Source organism: Sebastes umbrosus, chromosome 7, assembly GCF_015220745.1.
Source record: "Sebastes umbrosus isolate fSebUmb1 chromosome 7, fSebUmb1.pri, whole genome shotgun sequence".
Lineage (NCBI taxonomy): Eukaryota > Metazoa > Chordata > Actinopteri > Perciformes > Sebastidae > Sebastes > Sebastes umbrosus.
Genome location: NC_051275.1, coordinates 25,901,239 through 25,925,746, shown reverse-complemented (window position 1 = coordinate 25,925,746; position 24,508 = coordinate 25,901,239). Strand labels below are relative to the sequence as shown.

Here is a 24,508-nt window from a genome sequence, read left to right as displayed (position 1 = left end):
AATCATTTCAGCCCTAAAATGCACAGCATACTGTTAAACTATATGTCAAATCATGTATAATGTTTTATAGCTTTGTCATAGTGATACTATATTAAGATTGAAAAATGTTTACTTATACCTCACCCTATAATAATAATATGGCAAAATGTGAGATAAAATAGTCCCACTATAAACTATATGCAGTTCTATATTATAGGACTCGTACTTATACTCATAACAAGATTTCCATTAAAGGCAACATTAATCCATTCATATCAGAGATATATCAGCCTGCAACGCCTAACAAAGAGGACATCCTCTCAACAAGCCTTTTAGTGTTTGTAGCAGGATGCTCTGACTGTGTAAGAGAACTTCAGACTCTAGAGGTCTCCATCCTTCAGCATCCTCTCATCATCCACCTATCCGCCCTCCTCCTCCTCCTCCTCCTCCTCGTCCTCCTCCTCTCTGGCATTTTGTGCAGCGGAGGAGGAAAGGAGGAGAGAGACTGCTGAGGAGGAGACAGAGGGGACCCTGAGACAACACGTCCCAAAGCCAGAGCCAGAGCCAGACAGCACAGGGAACTTTGATTTGACGCCAAGTATAGCCTGCGATGAAAAGGACGATGAAGAGAAAGAGCCACGTTTCTTCTTCTTCTTCTTCTTCTTCTTCTTCTTCTTCTTATCGGGAGGTTTAGATATGTCGTGCGTGTGCAACATATGATGTCCTTGGACTCATATGCTCAATGAAGATCTATTTGTCTCTGGTTTCGCTCCTGTGTGCGCTGATGGTGCCGCTTCGTTGAGGTTCAGCCAGATGAATGTGAAGGCGCTCTGAGCGCATTGTTTCCAGCTCCTGTTCCATTATTATGGGATTTCCAGCCGCGATGTCTGCAATATTCCGCTCTTTGTTTCTGGGTAAGTCACTTCCCATTGCCTTAATAAAAGATTCATTTATAAAAGCAGTGGATCTGGGTTCGTCTCGCCATTCTCACTGACGATGTTGAACCATGATGTCTGTTGTTTATCATATTTATAAGGATTTTTTTTATTGTTGAACACATCTGGCACATCTTTTCAACCACACGATTTAGAATGATGTCAGAATATATTTATTTATTTTTTATTTCCCTATAGTCAGCTTCGCACTCATGCGTAATGCACATATGTTATTATATTGCTATTTATATTTAATCCGAGAAATGGAAACCTTGATTTCCAGGCTGCTCTACTTGGAGGAGCTCTCCAAAAAAGGGGGGAAATTAAAGGGAACAAAAGTTCACCTGACCCCTCCCTTTATATCTGCTATCCACATCTATTCACCCTGTATGTGCATCTATTGGCACTCAGTCTTCAAAAACAGAATGTCTTTGTACCATTTTTTTTGTTGACAAAAGCAAAATAAAAATCCAAACATAGTGCATTCAGCAAGACCCACAAGGGTACATATTTTCCATATGCTGTTTCTTATTGTTTGGCCCAATTTTAAATGTCCTGAATATGGTTTTAAGTATGAAAAAAAATGTTTTGTTGGGCTGCAGTATTTGTTTTTCAGTTGGAAACTGAAAGGTTAATTGAAAATGTTTGTTTTTTCATGATAAATGAAGCTTCCTTTGTCTATTTATGTTATCACCAATACGGTTCTTATTACTGCTATATCACAGTAATGTACTGAGGGGCCTTTCCGGCTAAATTCAGAGCTAAATGAGTGATTGTTTAATTCCGCTGCGACTTCTTCACTGACTGGAAGTTACTGTGAGACGTTGTGTAAGAAATGACTTCCAGTAAGAGGTTTCACACTCCTTACTGCTGTCTCATCACCTGCAGTGAAATTTCCCCACAGCATAGCCGGGTGTAACTGGGGACAAACCAGCGTTTTCCAAAAGGCTTGACAGTCTGAAGTGACTCTGAATAAGGATACTCGGATATGAAAAAGTTAGGAAACCCCTGAGTAAAAAGTAACAGTCGTTTGAAAGTGGCCACATGAGGGATAATGCACCGGAGAGCTGGCGACTCGTCTGCTTTGGTTCGAGTCCAAAAGTCGTGCTCTGGTCTGCGTGACGCTCGCTGTTCGCGGCGTTGCAGTCTGGAGAGAAATCAAAAGGACCATTTGTGTTTCATTTTTCAGTTTGGACATAGAGCTGGTGTTATTTTTGCTTATGCGGGATGTGGATTGTGCTGCAGGCTTGTAAAGAGTTTTTCTCCAGCTGCCATTATTCAGTTACTTATGTATTGCGGTGACCTCTCAGGAGAGTACCCTGCCCCTTGCCTAGTGCATTCTGGGAAAAGGCTCCAGCGCCCCTGTGACCCTGAATAAGATAAGCAGTGAGGAAAATGGAAGGATGGAGATATGATGTGGACCTGCATACATGCTGACTGGTTCAGGCTTACACTGGTCAACCAGTGAATCCACTCAGTGGTGATGGGCCACTGATCCTGCACTTTGACTAAAGCAGCTGACTCTGCATACCAACACGTATTTGGGTTTCAGTGGTCAGCCTGGTTGTATTAGGTAATGATGTGATTCAAGCATGTCGATTATCTAAATGGCAGTGATGGTGATGATGATGATGATGATGATGATATGCCAGCAACACCGAGGTGAAAACATTACACATGAAATCATACAATGGTAATTTATTCCCCTAATAAATATAATAATGGTGCACTTTTCTTAAAATAACCATCAGCCTGTGCCTAGAGTATTAAATGACTTGTTGTTGCCATGGTGAGGCGTTTTCTCCTTCCTCTGTCATGTCACAAGATATGACTATATAACACAATTTGTGCAGCTGAAAATGATATTGTTCGGGTGAATGTCCAGTACAGTGCAGCAACCTGGGTCATGTGTCTCTCATGCGGGGACAAAGTATCTGCCAGTCAGCCAAAAGACCAGGATGGATGTGTAGCTTTTCAGGCTATAGGCTGCTCTGCGGCTCCGAGCTGAAGGACGTTTTCCCAAAGTTATATAGCCTGTATTAATTCAAGATCAACACCGAGGCCAAGTAATGAGAGGAAGTGGCTGTTTTATTATAAAAGAATCAATAGTCATTAATAGGGGCTCATTTCCTTTTTATTTGGCTTTGGCCTCGCAAGTCCTGAGCCGTCCTTAATTTAATATCGGTTGGAGATGTAATATCCACTGTTCACATTACAGATAAGTAGCACAATTAATCGCCACAGAGAGAGCTCCCTTCTGTGACGCCGCTGATACAAAGTAAGAAACCGAACAAGGTCATATAGAGTAACAGTGTGGTAGATTCAGCCAGGTAAATGAGACTGGTGATGGATTGCCTATCTGTCCTTGTGCCAGGATTAAATGACTCCGAATGAGGGAATTTGAAAATGACTGTCCAAGAAGTAATAATATAGCGTAAGTCACTTGACAGAAATGTAATTGGAAAGAATGAGCAGCTTTTATGTGAGATCTAAACCTCTGCACCCATCGCTTGGCGGAGTCTTACGTTCAATCCGTAAGACGATGCAACGTGAGTGATCATGGGAATAACATGAGTGTGCATGCTGATGTGATGTACATACATGTGTGCGACAATGAGAAGATGGCAGTGCCTGTGCACGCCTGCTGGTGTTAGATGTAGATAAAGAGAGCAGTGGCTCCAAACAGAAATTCTGTCCCCATTCTATATTTAGCATGTCTGCCGGGGTAGGCAGAGGATCTGTGAAATGTGAAGATGACAGGAGCCTCCTGAGCCAGAGGTTATGAAGTGACATCTTGATGTGTTTGCGCCCGAATCACACTCCCACACACACACCCAGCCGCCGACTTCTGACATTCCCACAAACCCGGAGACGTTTCGATATTTGACGTCTAGTTACCATACATTAAGTCTTCGTTTTGATCTCCTGTTGATGCGCGTTATGCCTAAGCAAGCATTATCATGTGGAACCCCCCTATGTACGTTCTCGGCTTTGAACATGTTTGTTTTTTGCGAGCACGTGACAAATTTAGCAGACACGCTTCGCAGGACTCGAACGTGTGCGACATTTAAAGCATTTGTCGGTTAGGTGCGGAGCCTCGCAGCAAGTTAACCTTCATCTCACATTGTAGAAGCGGAGACCTTTGAATGACTTTAATTGGCTGGTTGGATTAATTTACAGGAGTTTATTTGATGAACGTGATGCAGACATATCAACACATTCAGCACACGTTCACACACAGACTGCATCACAATACATACCCAGGAATCCAGTAGATATTATTACTTTCAAGGTGTAAGATGTACAGTACAGTAAAGATGCAGGGAAGAATAGCAAATAGCTGGCAGTGCATCGCTCCAGATAGTTGAATGACTTCCCTTCCACCTACAATGTCAGCGATTTGACACGCAGAACAAAATGTAAACAGATTTCCGTCAAGAGAGGATTTTATTACTCAAAGCAAAAATGGCAAATCTGAACGGCTCAGCAAGGACGGAGCGCTCTGGAATACAAAACCTCCACCAAGGGTGATTGAAAAGGCCTACAGATGAGCACAGAGGTCCAGCCGCCCTCAGAACAATTGACCCATATCATTAACAAACACTGATTTGCCTTCCAAGCACTTTCCCCCCGATGCGCACGGCCTTTGAATGACAGCGCGCTTCCCTGAATAACAAACCGTCCTCTTTTTGTACCTGAGGGATTCTTCATGTTTCATTGATTTTAGTGCTTTTAGTCAGACCGTCTCTCTATTCTGTCGCAACAAGCTGGAAGCCATGCTTCCAACCGGAGTGTTTGTAGGTGAAAGTGTACCTGCTTTGTACTGTAAGTGCTTTTATTCCTACTACTTGAGGGTCTAAGCGGGTTGATTTTTATAGCAGCCGAAGACATACGAGGTGAAAGTAAAGGTTGCGCTGGTGGAACGAACGATCTGCTGCCTCTACAATATTTCTTTGTTTGACAGTTTCTTTGTCTTTCTCCTGGTGTGTTTGAGCCACACCCTTAATATCCAGGCTGTCCAAGCACGGGCCTTTTGGCACTAAGCATCTTGTAAAACACAAGACACATGCCTAGACAGAGCTGGGTTTGTGTCGGGTTTCTGACCGATGAACCCTCCCCCCTTTTCATCCTTCACTAGGAAAATGACTGCCAGATTATTTTGGAGCGTATGAGCAGGAACTGCCTATTTCACTTTACTGCTAATCTTTGACAGATGTTCGGGAGAGGCTCACATTCACATTAACTGGAGCCACATGCACAACATACACAGGACATTACACTACTCTTGTACAGGCCACTGCTGTACAGCAACAATTAAAGACATTTTGTGCATATAAACTGACACATATACATGTGACGAATACCTGCTATTTTATACAATAGGTGAGCCATGAGAATGAGTAAATGTTGTCAGGAAGATCAGATTCAAATGAGGGATAAAAAGGATCTTTGTAGTTAGCCATTTTGGGAAATACAACCTCTTATCTAACTCTTGGCAGAAAAATGAACCGGCAACAGTTTTGATAATCGATTCATAATTTAAGTCATTCACTAAGCAGAAAGGCCAAACATTCTCCGTGTCCAGCTGCTTAAAGCAGCAGTGGGTAGAAATGGAGCAAATATGGTAAAAAAAAAAAAAAAGTTATTTTTATAAAACGGTTACTATATCCTGACAGTAGTGCATGAGACAGGTAATCTGAAAAAAAACATGTGCCTCTGTGTCCTCCGGTGCTCCTAATGGCATCTGCAAGATTTCACAGACCGGAAGAAAATGTCCAATCAGAGCCAAGCTGGTGTCTGCCGTCCAGCTGCCGTCTGTGAGCAGCTGTCAAACTCAGACCAAACGGTCATACTAGGCAGCGCTGATCAAATATTAATCAATATTCTGTTACTGTTATACCTATTTCTCCTCTCAAATGTCTTCAGAAACATCTTGTAGTGCACGGTTTAGCTGTAAAATGATAAAGTTTTTGACCCGGCAGCCATGTTGAGATCAGTTGAGGAATAGGAACGCTCTCTCTCTGAAATGACCTGTGATTGGCCAAGATTTTCTAAAGCCTGAAAACAGAGCCATGAGGAGCAGCAGAAATCTACTTTTCTCTCAGAACACTTGAATTACAATATGCTGAAAGGTTATTATGGAATTTTGCAAAAATCATGCCAAAAATATACTGCCTACTGAAGCTTTAATCATTTCGGGAAATACGACTTCTCATCCAACTCTTGGCAGAAAATTAACCATCAACAGTTTTGATAATCGATTAATAATTAAAGTCATTCATTAAGCAGAAAGACCAAACATTCTCCATGTCCAGCTTCTTATATGTGAGGATTTGTTACTTTATGCTGCTACTTATATCATTGCAAGTTAAATTATTTGGGTTTATTTATGTAAGGGGACACATTTCAACTGATCAGCACAAAACTTGCCTTAGTGAGGCTTATTTTGATCTAGTGACCACAAGACAGCAATGTCAATAGCAATCATACTACAGAATAACCCTTCACCTCTAGAATCCCTTGACCCCATTTCCCCTGGATCTCTCACCGGCTGACCTAAGCAGAAATGGATTCAGTTAACCATGTCATTAACATGGTTAAGTGAATAGTTTTGGCATTACATTGTGGCACCAGGAGTGTATATTTCATGGGACCGCAAATGCCAAAAACATGGAGCCCCGATCCATTATAACTAATATTAGATGATGCAAAAAGCAGAAAGAGGTAAATTAAGATCAGCAGCCTTCAAACTAAAATGGCTAGCCCTTTAAAACCTTGTTTGGTCATGACACTGAAACATTGCATGGGCTCCTTGTTCCCTGTAATCTCTACAGTCATGGCTATTTCCTCCAAAGGGAGGATTTCTGCAGATTTAAAGTCAATGGAGCAAGTGCAATTACAGCTTTCTATTTTCTTAGAAAATGTGCTGCTTGTGTGTGCATACATATTTGAATCAAGGTCTATGATTGTTTTATGTAAGCAGTGAGGAGATCAAAGAGTGAACAAAACGGCGAGATAAACGCTGATGCTGTCGGCGGGCGAGGTGGAGCATGGAATTGTCTCCCATTGATTCACCCCACTAAAGGCCTGTGCTGATATTAATTCTTCCCGGCTATCGACATTGCTGGAAATAAGATTCCATCTATCACCAACCTTCGGCTGCAAGAGAAAAGGTGATCAAAATTCATACATCTTATAAAAAATACCATTTAAATTGTATATTTTTTTATCAGTAGTGGGGGCTGAGATGCTATCATCCCAGAGCTCCCAGCCCTGTTGTGGTGCTTTCAAGTACGTTAGTGAAAACTGGCAGTGCGGAATAAAGCTGGCATGCTTGTGTTCTCTAAGCAGAACATGCTTTTGATCTATGTTCTCTGTCTCTGAAACCAGGTATATCTCTGTTGTCTGTGCAGCTGCACCATCCAACAGTGCGGGAAAATAAACAGCTCAAAAACCAAAATCCCTATTGCTGAGGTGTTTTTCACTTTCAAGCAGCTTAGCATAGCGCTTACATCAATGACACAAAGGAAGGAAAAGCAAACTCTTGATAAAACATTTACAACCCAGTGAGCAGCGCAGAGGTGACATTGGCTGTGTTACAGTATAGCGGTCACGCCTGTGTGTCTCTTTAAAGATGTTCTCTGTCACCCGGAGGCCTCTTAACATGTTGACTAAGCCTGATCATGCTTAATGCACGTCAGGTCAAGATGATATGAAATCTCTTAACTCTGCAGACCTTGTTTAAACAGTTTGATATTTTTACTGCTATAGACTAGGGCTTTCAATCGATTTCAATATTTATTAGCGATTAATCACATGATTGTCCATGATTAATCGCAAATTAATTGTTCTATAATTGCATTTATCTGTTCAAAATGTACCTTAAAGGGAGATTTGTCAAGTATTTAATAGTCTTTATCAACACGGGAGAGGGCAAATATGCTTTCTTTTTACAAATGAATATATATATTTACACAAAACAATTACAAATATTGTCCAGAAACCCTCACAGGTACTGCATTTAGCATAAAAAATATGCTTAAATCATAACATGGCAAATAACAACAGGCAACATCAGCTGTCAGTGTGTCAGTGTGCTGACTTGACTGATTTGCCGCAAACTGCATGTGATTATCATAAAGTGGGCATGTCTGTAAAGGGGAGACTCGTGGGTACCCATAGAACCCATTTTCATTCACAAATCTTGAGGTCAGAGGTCAAGGGAACCCTTTAACGTTATCTTTGAAAGCCCTACTATAGACTAATGTTTGCTTGACATTTTCAGGCAGTGACAAATAGTGTCAAAACCCCAGTAAACTGTCTGCCAATAGTTGATCGTTTCTTACTGGTCGCTCAGCACTTTAATTGGTCATGGGGTGCACCTGTCAGACCCCAACCTGTGTGGCGCCTCATCTCCCGCTGTGATTATTGATTATCATGTCCAAAATATCAACGTGGACATTCAAACAGCGTCATGCTGCTGAGATGAGAATACAGCTCGCAGCCAGAGTGCGACCGCGGGGTGTCCTCCCCGTAAATTGTAACGCTTTCATGCAGACGGAAAGAATTCTGAAATGTGCATTCATTTTATTTATTCCAGTGTGGTGCCGATGCACAAAACATTGACTTTTCTTCCACTCTACGTGGCACTCGGCTGTAATTCAATCCCCAGAATTGATTGCGTGATGAATAAAAGAAACTTGCGCTGCACCAAACAATGGCAACCCAGGCGAGGGTTTTTTTTTTCCCTCCCTCTTCTCCCGCTTTTCCAATCGGGAGCTGACTGAATGAACAGAAGCAAATGTTCCACGTCGCTCTATTTAGACGCCCGCTGTTCCTTTCAATTTGAAGCAGTTTATTAGCCCAGCAAGCAGGACACTCCATTAGGTGTTTTGAACCCGCATGCTCCATTGTCTCACTCCATTTCCTCTTTTGCTCGCCAGCCTTCCCTAAAGCGTTAGTGGCTTTAATCAGCAGAGGCCCTTCTGCCCTTTAAACATTTATCTTCAGCCGCTTTCGCTCGTCACCGAGCAGCCTGGGAAGACTTGAAGATGGATGGCGTTTGGAAGGGAGGGAATTCGGTGGCCATTGATTAGAGTGGCGGAAGACAAAGCGGTCACCTGCACAAGACCTGGACACCATGAGGATATCCTCTCCACTCTTAGTGCATGATAGCTGAAGTCAGGACTCAGCCATCTGTCCAATTTAGATCGATGAGTACGAGAAAGAAGGATTATATTTTGGTTGGAGACGATCGTGCGGTAACTTTAAATAGCGGGCTTAATCTATTTATTGACTGTAACAAAAACTTTGGGAATGACCTTTAAAGCTGTATAGGATATGCAATTCTGCTGATTAATTCTTTATAGAAATCCTTGGTCATCAAAACCTTTCCTCATGTAATTCACTAGGAACTGTAAAAAGCAATAAGTTAGGCCCAGTCTTGGGTTGCCACCAGTCCTGTTCTCTTGCAGTGGATGTTGTGTGATGGATGGTTTAATTATCCAACCACAATACCAGCCATTTGGTCTTTCATAGCACAGCGAAAACATTGTAAGCCGAACATCATTGATCAATTGCTAGGTTGTCCACAAATTAAGTATGTAATGTCGCTGATTGCACTACAGCTCTCCACTCACTATTTCATATTAAAGAGCGCAGCCAGAGCCCTCGATTAGGCCCAAAGGTTAGTTTCCGCAGGAGATAGGCTGTGGTCAGAGTACAGTTTATATTTGCAGTGCTGAAAAAGCTCCCCCCCCTTGTCCTCCCACTTTTTTCCCCCTTTCCCGGCAAAGTGGTTGAGAACAGATGGCACCACCACCTTTGTTTTTTCCGACTCGTTAAACTTGACTTGTTGATGAAATGGAGCCTTTACGCTATACTGCCCATGCACATGTGTAGCTGTATATTTTCTAATTTAGCCTCTGTCATAACGTGCCCGGCAGTAAGGGTGGTATAATTCACAGCCTGTTAGATATATGTTGCGCTTTTCCAGAAGTGGACTCATTTTCTCCATGAGCGGGGGGGGCAGCAGTAGCTTTGCATGGACATAAAGTGAACGTGGAGTGTGTTTGTGCTCCGTACTGCAACTAAGCACTCAAACACAAGCCCCCTCTGCAGCTGTGGGTTAGTGGTGCTCGTGTGGTTGTGTAAACTCACTACAGTAATGGAGTGTACCTCGGAGACTAGCGAAATGATGCCAACAACCTCCCAATCATAACTCGGTGCTCATTCAGGGAAGATAACGGCGTGTTTCCTCCATTTGTTTTAGTCATCTCCTGCATTTTCTGTTTAGCACACGCTTGTTTAGCCTGGCCCCATCATGCAGTTTGTCAGACCCGACTTATAGATCACCGCATCTCCAGCGAAGAGACAGACAGAGGCTTAGGACTGCGTTCAAAATGCCCGTCATGGTTTGGCGTTGTTGTCCAAACTGTCACACTCTGAATGAAATTGTCTCATTATGGTTTCTGGATGAGGGCGGCGATGCTCTTTAGCGTGCAAATGGTGCAGCGGTGAGTGAAAGCCGGGCTGGGCTTTATGTCTCTCTCAAAATTATTAAACATGAGGCTTTTTTGGACCTCACATCTTCCCCTCAGCAGCAGACATAATTTTTATTTTGTGTGTCTTTCTTCAAGAGGGAAATCAAGAGTGTTAGCATTTGGCTTGATTTGCTGTCTGGGGTCCAAAGACGCTGTAGAGGAGGAAATAGCAGAGTTTGCAAATTCAAGCTCTTAAAATAATTAAAGTTGGCATGATGACTCTGCTTTCTAGACGGGTCCAAGCTTAAAAGAAGACAGCTCGGGGAGTTACCACACAGTAACAGCAAGCTGTGCTATATACTCTGAAATTAGAAATAATGAAGGTTAGAATAAAATGTGCAGATGAAACGAAATGACATGCGTTGTTCTGTCACTGTGGAGTGAAATGAAGCTTTTGGCCGCTGACCCATCATACCAGAAAACAAACATTTTCTCATTGAGGAGAGGGAGATGCTGTTTACTCTATTAACCTTTCTTCTCGGTTGCACTCTTGACATTGAACAATGTGGAGGAGGCCGACTCCTCGCTGGCCCTTTTGCTAATGAGGCAATTAAGTCTCTCCTGCCTCGGTTGAGCAAGGGGCAGAGAGAGCAAGGCAAGTCATCTGCTGTCTCAGCAAACACCAAGCATCTTAGCCGCGCTGCAGTCAGAATACATAACAAGCCCCCCGCTTTGTTGTCGTGGCCGCCCAGTCGCTGTGGTCCTCCCCTGTCAGTGCAACCCTTAGCACGGCCGGGGATCACAGGCAGCATCAGGACGCATTTATCCATGTGCACTGAATCGCGGCAAATGGAAATGGAAGAAAAACATTGAATTAAAATGATGTCTGTGCTCCTCTTGTAAGCTATTGTGGAGCCGTGGTGGGCCACAACTGCTTGCACATCGTTTTGGGATAACACAGCAGCACATAGACCGCCGCTTTGGGATAAAGTAGTGCTTTTACTCCCTGCAGTTCATTTCAGAATAAATACCGCCTGCTTCTTCTCATTTGTTAATGCTTTAACATCTCAGAAAATGTTACTAATAAAAAGCAAAAGAATACAAATGTTATATTCTGAATCATATTTCAACAGTGATACCTGTTTCATGTATTAGCCTCTGGGTGTCCTGTTGACTCGAGTATTTACCATGTTTCTTTTATGTTATGAGTTATTCATGCAGTTAAAAGAGCTCTTGCTGGTCGACAGACTGAGAGGATGTCGAGCTACTGAAGGCCGGTATCAGGAGTGGTGTGTGCGCTGTGGCTGGAGATTTAGTGGAGAGTACAGTGGAATGGAGTGAGGATGTAGCTCTGATCCTATAGTCCCACAAGACCTATGAGAAAAGCAAGGTTGGGCCTCTCTTTTTCACCTGTATGCTGACAACGAGAAGACCAATGAATGGCAGAAGGAAAGAGGAAGATATGGATACTAGGGCTGTCAAAGTTCATGCGATAATAACACGTTAACACAAATTCGTTTTAACGCCACTAATTTCTTTAACACATTAAAGCAATCGATCGTTCGGACATTGTAGCGGGCTCATATGAAATGCAAAAACCTAAGGAATCCATTGGTACCAACCATGTCATACTAGCTTGCCGAGAAGGAGGCTAAATAACGCTCCAAAGGTACGCTAAATTTTGGCAAGGAAAAACTGGCATGGCCGTTTTCAAAGGGGTCCCTTGACCTCTGACCTCAAGATATGTGAATGAAAATGGGTTCTGTGGGTACCCACGAGTCTCCCCTTTACAGACATGCCTACTTTGTGATAATCACATGCAGTTTGGGGCAAGTCATAGTCAAGTCAGCACACTGACACACTGACAGCTGTTGTTGCCTGTTGGGGTTGAGTTTGAGCACATTTTTCTTTTTAATTTGCATAAAGCAGCATATTTGCCCACTCCTATGTTGAGAAGAGTATTGCATATTTGACAAATATCTCTTTAAGGTACATTTTGAACAAATAGAAAACATGTGATTTATTGCGATTAACTACGGACAATCATGCGATTAATCGCGATTAAATATTTGAATCGATTGACAGCCCTAATGGATATACAATCATGTGCACGCATACATGATTGAGTGTCTGTCGGTGTGTGTTCATACCTGATTTTATCATTAGATTCCCTCCATGTCTGCGGGATAGCACAGAATTGCAATAGAGCTTTCCAGGATAACGTTGATTGCTGTCAAATGTTCTGATACTCGGCATCCATTAAAAAGAACACACTTGTTACCCAATTAAATGCCAGCAGTTAGCATGTTTCTTCCCTCTTAGCCTAGTGACTGGCTGCTATGAGCAGCTGCGGCGTCCTACAAAAGGGCCCAGCATTAAGGCCTAAGTTAATGTGTTTAAGGGATGCACAATTCTAACGAGCGATAACGGAAGGCTTACGGCTGCTCAGAAGGGATTAGGGGACATAGTTGTCTGTCTTAAAGCTCAGGCTTAACCATCATACTCCCTTTTTTTTTTTTTTCCTCTCCTCCATCTCTCCTCCCTGGTAATGAATCGCCGGTGTTTCCTGACACAAGGCATGAAAAAAAGAACGTCTCACTCGGCGGGGAATGAAGACGGCTGCTCATTAGCTGAGGAGAGGTGTACCGAACTAGAAAGAGGAGATGTCCGGACAGATTTGCTTGAAATCAATGCCTGTCTTCTGAAGCCTGTCTCTACAGTATGTGGCTGCCACAACTTATCAGAAGAGATTCATAGGAGCTTATGTAAACAGGGAAAAAGGTGTGCTTAAGCCACACAGACATTTGTAGCGTTAAAGAGTGAGCACTAGGCTCCCTTTAGTATCACATTTCAGCCCTCCTGTGCCGGTCACAGTGTCCACTTTAACATATTTGCCTTCACCATGTGACCAGATCAATACTGGGAGATTACCTCTGCTCGCTGCGAGACACGAATGCCTCTGAAGTGGCAGGATTGGAGAATGACAGAGCTGACGGTTTTCAGTTACAGGACGCTAAAGATGCATAGTGGCAAGGGCGCCAGGAAAAGTGCACATTTAGCAATAGCCTAACTGACCATGTGTGTTCGCCGCTGGCTAAAATTACACCGGACACCACAGGTTACATTCCTTTACTGCAAAATATACGGAATAAAAACAGAACCATCACACACTTGCAGTCGTCTTTATCTCAATCCAGACTTAATTCTTTGGCTCCACATATACTTGAGACAGAGCTTTTATGACGGCATTTCACTGAGACATCATTCAATATTCAGCTCACATAGCAGCAGCAGCACAAGACAATGGGACACTCCTTTATGCTTGTGTTGTATTTGAACTTGAGTCACAGTTTAATACCTTCTGTTGCTACAAGCCCTGGACAGATGATATGACTAACCTTTGGTTTATACCGACGCTGTCCTTTAGCTCGAGCTAACAGCCCTCTTGTGAAGACAGATAGACCTGGGCGCCGTTTTTCTGAAGCGACGTCAATAGTGTTGTCACTCACCCCTCGCGCTGCCCCCGCAAAGTGTTTCGGGAGACCTTTACATTGACATGCGACTTAGCACCGTTTTGTCGTCTGCTAACCGTACGGCGCCGGGTTCTTCGGGGAAATCATAATGCGACGGCGCCAGCACATTTTTGATTATTAATGAAAGTTATTGTGTTGAAACGCCAAGCTCTCCTTGCGACCTAGTTAGAGCTGACGTCTCCTCGTTTCCCCCCTTGCTTCACTTCTCCATTGTCCTTTTTCTCAGCCAGACCAACTGCATATATAATCACCTCCTGCAACTGATCTCATGAAAGGGAGAGTGGTGCTTATACAGTAGAACAGATATCCAACCTACCCTGTCCGGTAGGTGGACGTTTTTATGTATTATTGCACACATTATTATCTGAATGCCCGTAGTTTGGCTCAAGTAATCCCACTTATTGTTTATTTATCACATCTGTCTCAATCTACAGCATAAAAACTACTTTTTTGCAGACCCCAAATGTTCCCTCTATTGCCATTGTTTGCCTACATGGCACTAGAACGCAATAGAAGTATGAATGATGCTTCACTAGAGTGACCAGCATGGTCATTAATCCTAATATTTAGACTGTAGCCACCATCCACTCCCAGCCGTGGCTTGACTACAAGTAATCATAGCCATACACCGCTGTGTATTGTGCTGCAGGAAAAACACTACAAGCGCAGAAGCTTAGTCCATCAATCTAAGAGGCCGGGCCTTTTTCCTCCAACCCCATGTTGGAGGATTTTACATCCCCCCCTCCCAATCCTGAGGGAATATGTTTATGAGCCCTCTCTCTGACTGTCCTGTCTCTTCCCAATCCCCGCTCCCTCTTATGAGACGAGGGGTCTGAGCGGATGGAGCGTGTTCAGCTTTCCGCAGCAGGGTCGTGATGGATGGCCTCTCGGCTGTCCCCCCCTTTGCTCACCAGAGGCCGGCCATATTTCTCCTCCACCGGCCACGTATAGTTCTGCATCTGCATGAGGACAGTCAGTCGGGGATGCAGCTTTCTGTGAGCTCAGCAGGGCCGAGTAGGAGTATTTGATTAGGTGTAATGGAATTACAGTAATCTGATTCCAAAAAGACGACATCTGTAATCTGTTGCAGTTACTGTAAATATGCGGTAATCAGATCACAAATGCTTATGATATTTCAGAGTTATTGCATTGCTCAATAAAACTGTGGCATCTAGATTGTGGAACTCCTTCACATCTTGCAGATTTAAAATGAGCCCTATTTAACTGAATGCTTTTATAGGAGTGTGACGTAAATTAACCATTCCAGCAGCATTACTGGTCACCATTTTTCTGCATGTAATCAGCACTTTAAGTAATTGCCTCTGTGTGTAATCCCCCGAACCCTCATAACTGGTGTTGCAGTTGAATGGTGGGCTTGGGATATGTAGGGGGGGGGATGGATTGCCATGATGAGGTGGAGTATTAGCAATAGGATGACCCCAGGGCCTTATTGGAGGCTACTGCTCGGTCATAGAAGGAATAAACGCTGCAGGGTGCTCTGCATGGCAGTGCGCTGCTGCTTTTGGGTCAGAGAAATGAGGGGAGGGAGAGAGAGAGGATCTGTCATTGATCCTGTGGCATTAGCCTTGGCTGCAGTCATAATGAAGCCAGTGCTGTGTGCTCCATTTGTGAGTGTGTAGATGTGTGAGTGTGTGTGCATAACTGACAACTCCTGTAAATATCTGCATCTGGAGTGTTTATATCCCCGTGATTAATTATAACTCATGTGGACACAAATAAATCACTCAAAACGTGTGTGTGCACGTGTGTGTGTGTATCCCCAGATGGCCTTGTGCGAGCATATTTGTAGTGTGTATTCTGTTTGTGCAGGTGTGTGTGTGAGTGAATACTGCATTTGTGTATCCCCAGATACTGTTGTGTGAACATATTGCAGAGTTTGCATTGTCATCGTGTGAGCATACTATGTGTATGTATTTCCCTGACTCTGAGTGCATGTGTGTGTGCATGTGTGTGTATGTGTGTGTACGTGTGTGTACACAGTGATGAAGCAGGAGAGCCTGCTTGGCGACTCATCCATCATTTTCCCCCCTGGCCCGCGGTGCCCTCAGAGGAGCGCTGCGCTGTCACGGTGACATTGGGCTCATTTTGGACTAGAAAAATGGTGCATCCGCCCCTTGCGTCACCCTCCCCCCCACACACACACACACACACACACACACACACACACCCCACCCCCCCTCCAGCCAACCATCCAGCTTAGCCGCCCGCCGCAGTAACAATCCCTCTAACAGTCTCAAACTCCTTCCTCTGCCGTCAGCTTTGCACGCCATCTCCACGGGGACAGATTGCTAATCAGAGCCAGCGCGCTATTGAAGGGCCCTCGTTTGTCCGCGGCCGTTTAGTAAAGCTGCTTCAGGTGTGTTGTCACCTTCTCTGACCCTCCCTACCCCCCATCACTGCTACCCTACTACTCCCACCCCCTGCTGGATAACCTTGGAAAGGGTGGAGGAAGGGGGAAGCAGGTTGGGGACAACAAAAAGGGGAGTGATGAGGCCACTTTACGATCGTCCCGCGGTCTCTCTCTGCCCTGTCCTGAGTCCCTCCCTCGCTTGTAATGTACAAGGGTGAGTCAGCATGAGCAACTGCAGTATGGCGGCCCAGTCGATCTGTTTACGCTCGCCTCTGAAGAGACAATGCCAACGCCGTGCCACCGAGCCGCCGCTGCCGCTGCTGCTGTTGCTGCTGCTTCGTGACTCGGTGTGGTGTATGTGTGTGCACGTGTCCTCCAAACACTCTGCACGGATTTGCCCGTGCAGGACTGGCACTAGCGCACATCGAACCAACTTTCAGTCACTGCTGAGAGTAATAGGTGTCATGGTCATGGGGGCACGCGGTACAATCTAGTAAGAGATGAGGGAATGAGGAGGAGAGGGAGAAACTTGTACGATTTTTCTCAATTCCAGATCGCTGTGTGCTTCTGCTGCAGCACAGCAGGTCGAATGCAACACACAGTGCCACTATCTCTCTCATCAGTAGTTAGAACGAGTGTGTGTGGTGAATGCATGTATAAATCTGTCTGTATGATGTGTTTTTAGTTTATTAAGATCCCCATTAGCTACAGCATTGCAGCAGCTATTCTTTCTGGGGTCCACAAACACACTTATAATGTGACAGTGCAAGAATAAGCAGGGCAAGACAAAAACACACACACAGAATAACAGAACATTACAGAATAAAACAGCACAAGACTGAAACACAGTCTCAGACAAGACAAGCTCCTGACAATCAGTTAATCAGAAAACTTTTAAGTAATCCGTTACACTCAATTGTCCAGCAGTTATCGCATTTTCACTCCAGAATTCCAAGTCCACTGACTCATACAGCCTCTCCACGTCCACCAGACCAGTCAACGTAATCCAACTCACAGTATATTATATACACACCAATTTGTTCAAAACTCAGCCAAACTAGTATCTACATTTTTTCACCATCTCCAATTAAAAGATGCTGTTTTACTAAAAAATTTGGAATCAAATTTTTACTGTTTTCTTGTGCGATACGTCCAGGTAGCAAATTCCATTCATGCATAGCTCGGTACATGACTTTTCATGTGATTGCTTTCGGCGATGTGAACTTTCCGAAGTTTTTGTAACAAGTAATGAAATGGAGCGCTATACGTGCTGCCCTGTGTGTGGCTAGTAGTGCATGGTTTGTATTGCAGGTATAGGCACATGATACTCTGAGGACAAAGTACACATGATATAAACAACCATATTAAACAATCACGTTGGTTCATACTCGCACACACACAGAAATCGGGTGCTGTTTAACACATACGCACAAAAAAAAAAGACACGGACTGTTAGTTCAGACGCTGATAAGCACATAAACGCATGCAGACATAGCTCAACCACCAGCTCCCATTATGTAACTGCAGTCAACACGTTTTAATGTCATTCCTCCCAAAAGCGGCACCTTGTTGTTGGAGGAGGGGGGAGGGGGTGAGGGAAGCAGAAGCAGAGAGATAAAAAAAGAAGAAGGGAGAGAGGCATAAAGGGAGAGAACTGAGGGAGACGAGGAGAGACAGAGAGAGGAATATGAGGAGGAGGAGAGGGACTGCAGCATGTTTGCCCCCCTGCCTTCCTCCCGTGTCTGCAGCTAAAACAGTTGCTAATCAGTCCTGCCACTTCACGCACACAGACAGAGGGAAACACACCATACACACACAAATCTACTGATACATCAGCACACACACACAGACGCACAGCTTTTCCTCAGTAAGCCTCCTTTCATAGATAACCTCTCCAGCTGACAACAGCAACAATAGCATAAATCCTGATCCTGACAACAACAACAGCGACGGACAGCCACGTCCTTCACTGAACCCACGTCAGCACATTCTCCCTTCGCTGTCTCGCCTCCAAATCTTTTTATTTTGAAAAGGATCAGTTTCCAGAGCTGCAAGCATCCTGTTAGGACACGCCGGGTCGGTGGCCGATTGATCAGCCCGTTCTGTCGCTGGAGATCAATTGCCATCCGTCCTCTTCTATTGGGGATCTAGTTTCCTCCATTTGCCTGAAGCAGCCTGCCCGGCGACCTCATATTCCCACCTGACCTCACCTTTCCCATAAATCAGGCCGAAGGTCAGAGCATGTTATTAATTTGTATGACCTTGTTGACTTTGATGTCCCATTGAGCGGCCGCTCAGTGGCGCATCTGTATTGTCTTTCATACAGCCCTGAGAATAACTTCCTTCCTGTGCAGGGGATCAATAATGTAGCATGGGCCGTAAGAAATATTACGCCATTCCCCCCCCCCCCCCCGCGCAATACTGACAGGAATCGTGGAGAATATATGCAAGCCAGCCTGGAATCAATAGCGCTAATGTAAATGTAAGCTCTTCCCTTCCTGTTTCACTGACGCTGTTGTGGTTTGTTTATGTACATTTCTGTACACTAAAGGCAGATTTGTATCTGAGGGAGCTACACTGAAGGCATTTCACTGTGCAGGGTTACAAATATCCCTTTTCTTCTGAGTATCACAGCCAAGCGTTATGATGCATTGCTCCATGGACTCTTATCACAGCCTCTCACCATGAAGGAATGGTGAATAGCACATTTCAATCATTCTGTCACGGGAGAACTATAATCTTTTTCTTCCGCACGGCATATGTCCTTCCACTTCTAACTAATCCTTATTATGCCTCAGAAGCGAAGGTCATTGTCAAAGCCGAGGGGTGATTAAGTTAATCCACTTGTTTTCTGAATCCGATTTACCTCATTTTCCAAACTGGGGAACAATGTACTGGCACAAAGACATCAAGATGATAGCGCGGCTCGCATTAAGAAGGAAGGCCCCTACACTGGAGAGGCTCCTATTATCTGTCTGCATCATCTGCATCCCATTCTGCTTCACAGTCCTATCAGCGGATTTCTTTCAAAGCTATCTCTGCATATGGAGAGTGAAAGTGAGAGGACAGCACACAAGTTAGAAGCAGCGTGATCTCTCCTATTCATGGATCGATCTATGTCGCTGCAGCATAAGCCACTAGCAGAGAAAGGCACAGTGCCCCGGTGAGCAGGAGCCCCGCGCTGCTGCTGTTGCTGCGGCCGGCCAGCCTCACGGAGTTATACGCAGTGCAGTGGCATACGATCGACTTCATTAGCCGGTCCCTCCCTTCAAGGGGATGGCTTATTTACTACTGCACCGGCACGGACAGATGCTCCACACATATTATACTATAGAGAGTGCAAATAGGTGTGCGTAAGTGGGTGAACGTGTGTGTGTGTTTCAGGGGCAAAGCTGTTTGGATCCCTTACAGTCAGCAAATCAGGCTGAACCTATAATAAATCCTGAGTTAAGTATTTTAATTCAGTGGATGCGGAATAAAGTGATTAAACCGCATCCAATGTTAGCGAGGGAATGTGTGTGTGATTGTTTTTAACTGCAACTCTGCATGTAAGCTCACACACATCAATGCTAATGCGTTATGAATGCGTGTGTTCATCCGTATGTCATGCAAAGTCTGCATTTATGAATACTTGTGTATGGATGTATTAGTGCGCGTGCCTTTCAGTACATTAGCGTAACCATTAGCCTCTCCCTGTCCGATCTGATCACTCTCTTTTGCCTTCTTGTCTCGTGACGTGGGAGCCGCTATTAGTAGTACAGGGAGACACTCATATTTCTCCAATTATAGACACAATTTGGCACTCGGACATTGTTTTCAGCCACCTCCTACATCATGTCGACACAGACAGGCAGTACAGATGGATATGTGTGGTGTATATGTGAAGTGTCGAGGCTTTTATTTCCATGATCAGGAACTCATATCTGAATGTGATGACCAATGAGAGAAAACCCCAGAAAAAAAACTGTCTTTTTATTTTCCAGTTGTGTGAGAGGTTACATTTTCATGAGATCATGGTATTGAGTTGCATTACAGCACACTATGTCTTTACCTCATCTCTGAATGTGTTCCATTATGCAATTAGAGATGACAGAAAATCAGTGGATGATGGTGGTAAAGTATGTGATAATTAACCCTTTCAAACTTTTCATTTTACTTTGCAGTAATAGAGTCCAGGATGGGCAACCATTCTCAAAACCCAACCCGGTATTAACCCACTGACTTTTCTAGTTTCCCTCTCTCTCTCTCTTTCTTATACATACAGTAGCTACACGCTGGTACCCCATCCACAATCTTAAGTCTGTTGTTACAAGTTATCGATCCATCTATCATGAAGCATCAAGTAATCCACAACCAACTGTCAATATTACAACAAATAGCGGTAACCTCGCTAGGGCTGCAACTAATGATCATGTTCATCATGAACTAATCTGCAGATTTCTTTCTCAAATAATCATTTAGTCTATAAAATCTCAGAAAATAGGGAAGATCACGTTGTTTTTAAATAGCTTATTTTCTCCAACCAATACTCTAAAACCCAAAAGTATTACATTTACTACTATAGCAGACTAAGGATATTAGCAAATTTAAGCACATTTAAGTAGCTGGAGTGTAAACATTTTCAGCATTTGCATGCTTAAGACATGACTTGAATGATTAATCATCAAAATGGTTCAGCTCTTCACCTCGCCCTCACAAGTTAGCCAACCATCACAAATGTGCAGACAAAACGTTTAAGCCCTTTGTTTGATGAAATAAGATCAACTAACAAACAGCTGCGTAATAAATCAGTACCGTGGTGATGTTATAGGAAATTGCCGTCAGCTAAAAGTTCTGCATTACATATTTTACGCTTTATACCAACACATAGCCAAAACATGAGGTAGCCAAGCAACAATTCTGACTGATTCTGCTGCGGAGTAGAAGCCTACATGTGTGATAGAGTGATTCAAGGACATTCAATTAAAAGTAAATGAAATTGTTAACAATGAAATTGATGTCCAAATGCAAGCTGAACCTGCAGTATGCACATAAAAATGGGCCCAAACCCCAACTCGGGCTGGGTTGCAGATTTCTATCGTATACAGTGTAGCACAAGCACGAAGCAAGAGAGGCTGGAAAAACACAGAGAATGGAGAGGCAGAGAAAAGAGAGAGAGAGGGAGAGGGGGGCAGGAAGAAAGGGAGAGTAGATGAATGTGGGGCAGACAAATAAACAGACAGCGAGTTAAAAGGAAAAAAATGAGGCACAAATGAAAAAATGCAGATGTTTGAGGGTGTTTAGCAGATCCTGTTGTGAAGCTCTCAGTCAGTCATAATAAACAGGCCTAATGCACAATTAAAACCACCTGGAGCCCCTCCATCACTGATTAAGTCAAGCTTATAATCATTGGGGGGCAACTTCACCGCGAACCTAATAGCTATGTGTGTAAGTGTGCATGCGTGTGTGTGTGTGTGTGTGTGTGTGTGTGTGTGTGTGTGTGTGTATGTGTGTGTGTTATTCCTCTCGCCTCTGTCTGTCACTCCCACAGCTTTTGCAAATGAAGGTGTGACCGAGCCAGAATGAGATCTCTGCATAGCCAGGACAAACACCATAATAGGCATTTCAAACAGAGACCCTATTATCTTTCTTTCTGTGCTGAATTATATACGACGCCGGTGTTTTTATCGGCGCTTGGTTCCTCACGATCTTCCCTTCAGAAACCTCCCCCATTTGTGAAGGAAAAGAAAGAATAGGAATTTATGATTCAAAAGATTTGAATCATAAAGTCGTTCTCCCTTCGCGTATAGCCTGAGCGTCTTATACTCCTTCGCTCAACAATGATGGTTACGTATCAGAAGACTTGATTGCTTTTAGGTGAGGGAATGCATAAATGACACATTTGTTTTTTTAGAAAAACTGGAGCACATCGCTCGAGAAGAGCTGCATTTCACTTTTGACAGTGAGAGAAGTGCTCAAATTCAACATCAGACAGAGATTGATAATCCACTGGCAATATTGTTGGTCTATTTCAAAGCCACAAAAAATGAAAGATAATTCTTTTGTCTGAAAATGGAGATGTGGAAAAAGTTATAAAATAATCTCTGAGCTACTTTTGGGGTTTTGGGGAGCAGCCTCTGAGAGACTTGGCAGAACAGAACCTAAGATCATTTTTAAAATCTCTGATGGGGGGTTAACTAGGGCTGTGAGTATTCTGCAGCAGGTTGCATGAGGTGTGTTTAACTTGGACTCGCCGTGGGGAAGGCCAGAAGCTTAGCATTAAAGCTGCAAAAGCTCCCAAAACAAAAGGCACTTTTATCTCCTCCATTGTTCTCCAGCTTATATCCAGGACCACAGTTGTGCTTGCTATACAGTTTCTGCTTGTTGATGTAGCTGGCCTCTGGAGGTAGAGCAAACTGCAATCAGCAGAGCTTTGAATTATTCCACTTTTCCTTGTTACTGGCTTTCCTTTCTTCCTCTGCAGCCCACCACCCAGAGTTTCTCTGTGTCCGCTTCATTTGCCAAAGCAAGTCTGCTAAACAAACCTTTTGAACTCTGGCTGGCTGGGTTCATTTAGACGAAGCGAGCGGAGAGAACAATCAATCCCAAGATGTCGGAGTCGCACCAATCTAAATATTTTATCACCTCCAGTTCTGCATGAAGGCTGAGTCTGAGGCAGGGAAGAGGGAACTTTAGCTGAACTACAGTTTCTCAAAAATGACTGCATCCACCGTGATTGAGACTGAAATTAATTATTGCAGAGAATTTCATTAGAGGAAAAAAAAAAAGTATGCTGGGGGGGGCGGTTTAATCGGGGCCCTTTTCTTGCTTTAGTGTTTTCTGGACGGCTGTTTGTGATGATGAAGCAGTGCTGGTAGTGGCCAGTGTGGGAGCAGATCCTTATCACTCCAGTTCTTTGCCAGATGGAGCTCTCGGTGGCAATTTCTGAGCTCCAGCTCGGTGAAGTAAGAACACACTGATGATAGAGGGCCTTAATGGTTTAAAGTGTTAAGCGTTGTCTCCTCCTACACATTATGGGCTATTAGAGTTTATGTTAATTAGCTTGTTTAACAGCCTGGCTGACCTCTTTTGGTCTGTCTAATATGTACTTCCTTGAATCCTGCTGCCGACAAACCATCACAGGTACTTTCATCGGGGGCGAGTATGAGGTTGGGTTTTTAAAGAGTGCATTAGCTGATATATTAGACCCTTGGGATTTCTTTCCTTTTGGTTGGGCTTTGATGGCATTTGTTAACCCTTTCCCTTTGCGTAAGTTAAAGTGCATCTGTCTGGGACCCTGACTATTCACCCGCATCAGTGTCTTCTTTGAGACTCTGCCTGTCCCTACAAATTACCTCTCGCCCCGCCCTGGGAGCTGGAGCGCGATGCTCCATTTGAGTAAGAGAGACACCTCCCCCATTAGTCTCAGATTGAGCTTGGCACCCCTCACACTGGTCATAGACAGGGCAGAGTGGAACTCGTTTATGCGGAAGAAGGGGGTGTTTAAGTGCATTAATCGGCCCCTAAATGGACAAATCTGGTAAATTTGAGCAGCTGCACCTGCATCCTAATCAGTCAAGACAGCATTTACAAAAGCTCCACTTACAAAAGCCGTTGCATCACCGACGCGTCTTGGGAAATTAGCAAATAGACAACGACGGCAAAGCCTAAGACTCAGGCATGACTGGTTATAAGATGATTTAGTGAATGAAAGGCGGTTTTGACTCACCGAGAGAGCCATTGAAGACGAGCCTCGGAGGGTAGCAGAGTGTGGTTTATGCTGTTTCATCCCTCCGATCTCTGAGGAAAAGTGAGGAGACGGGGAGTCTGCACTGCTCAAGGTGTGCGCCGTTACTTATTGAGAGGACGGGCGGAGATCAGAGAAGCTCTGGTCAATAAAACACCATTTCCTACAATAACTCCTTCCTTTGTCTCCCTCTCTCTGTCCCGGTCTATTGTTCTTTAACCAGCATCTTTTATACTCGGTTTGATTGCAGGAATGTAATTTCTGAAATTCATGAAAACAGCAGCACAGATAAAGGAGAAGCCACACGAGGCCCCGGAGGTGCACCAGATCAAGCTTTGCATATTTGACACAGTTAGTTTCCGTTAAGTTCTCTGGAAGCTGCTGATTCTGACACCTCGGCTCCACTTCATCTGCATAGCTGCTAATTTGCTGATCACAATAAAGCTGCTAACAATCCAGCAAAGCAAAAGGAAATGAGAATC

General features: G+C 44.0%; 1 protein-coding gene across 1 annotated transcript in view; it reads left to right on the top strand.

Annotated features, from left to right (window-relative positions):
- The first annotated feature begins 448 nt into the window (after positions 1-448).
- clmpb (CXADR like membrane protein b) overlaps positions 449-24,508 on the top strand; it is a 73,569-nt gene continuing 49,509 nt past the window's right edge. The window contains exon 1 of the mRNA XM_037775871.1: positions 449-893. Within this exon, the coding sequence (XP_037631799.1) occupies positions 845-893 (49 nt within the window). The 5' untranslated portion in view covers positions 449-844. The remainder of the gene's footprint in view (positions 894-24,508) is intronic.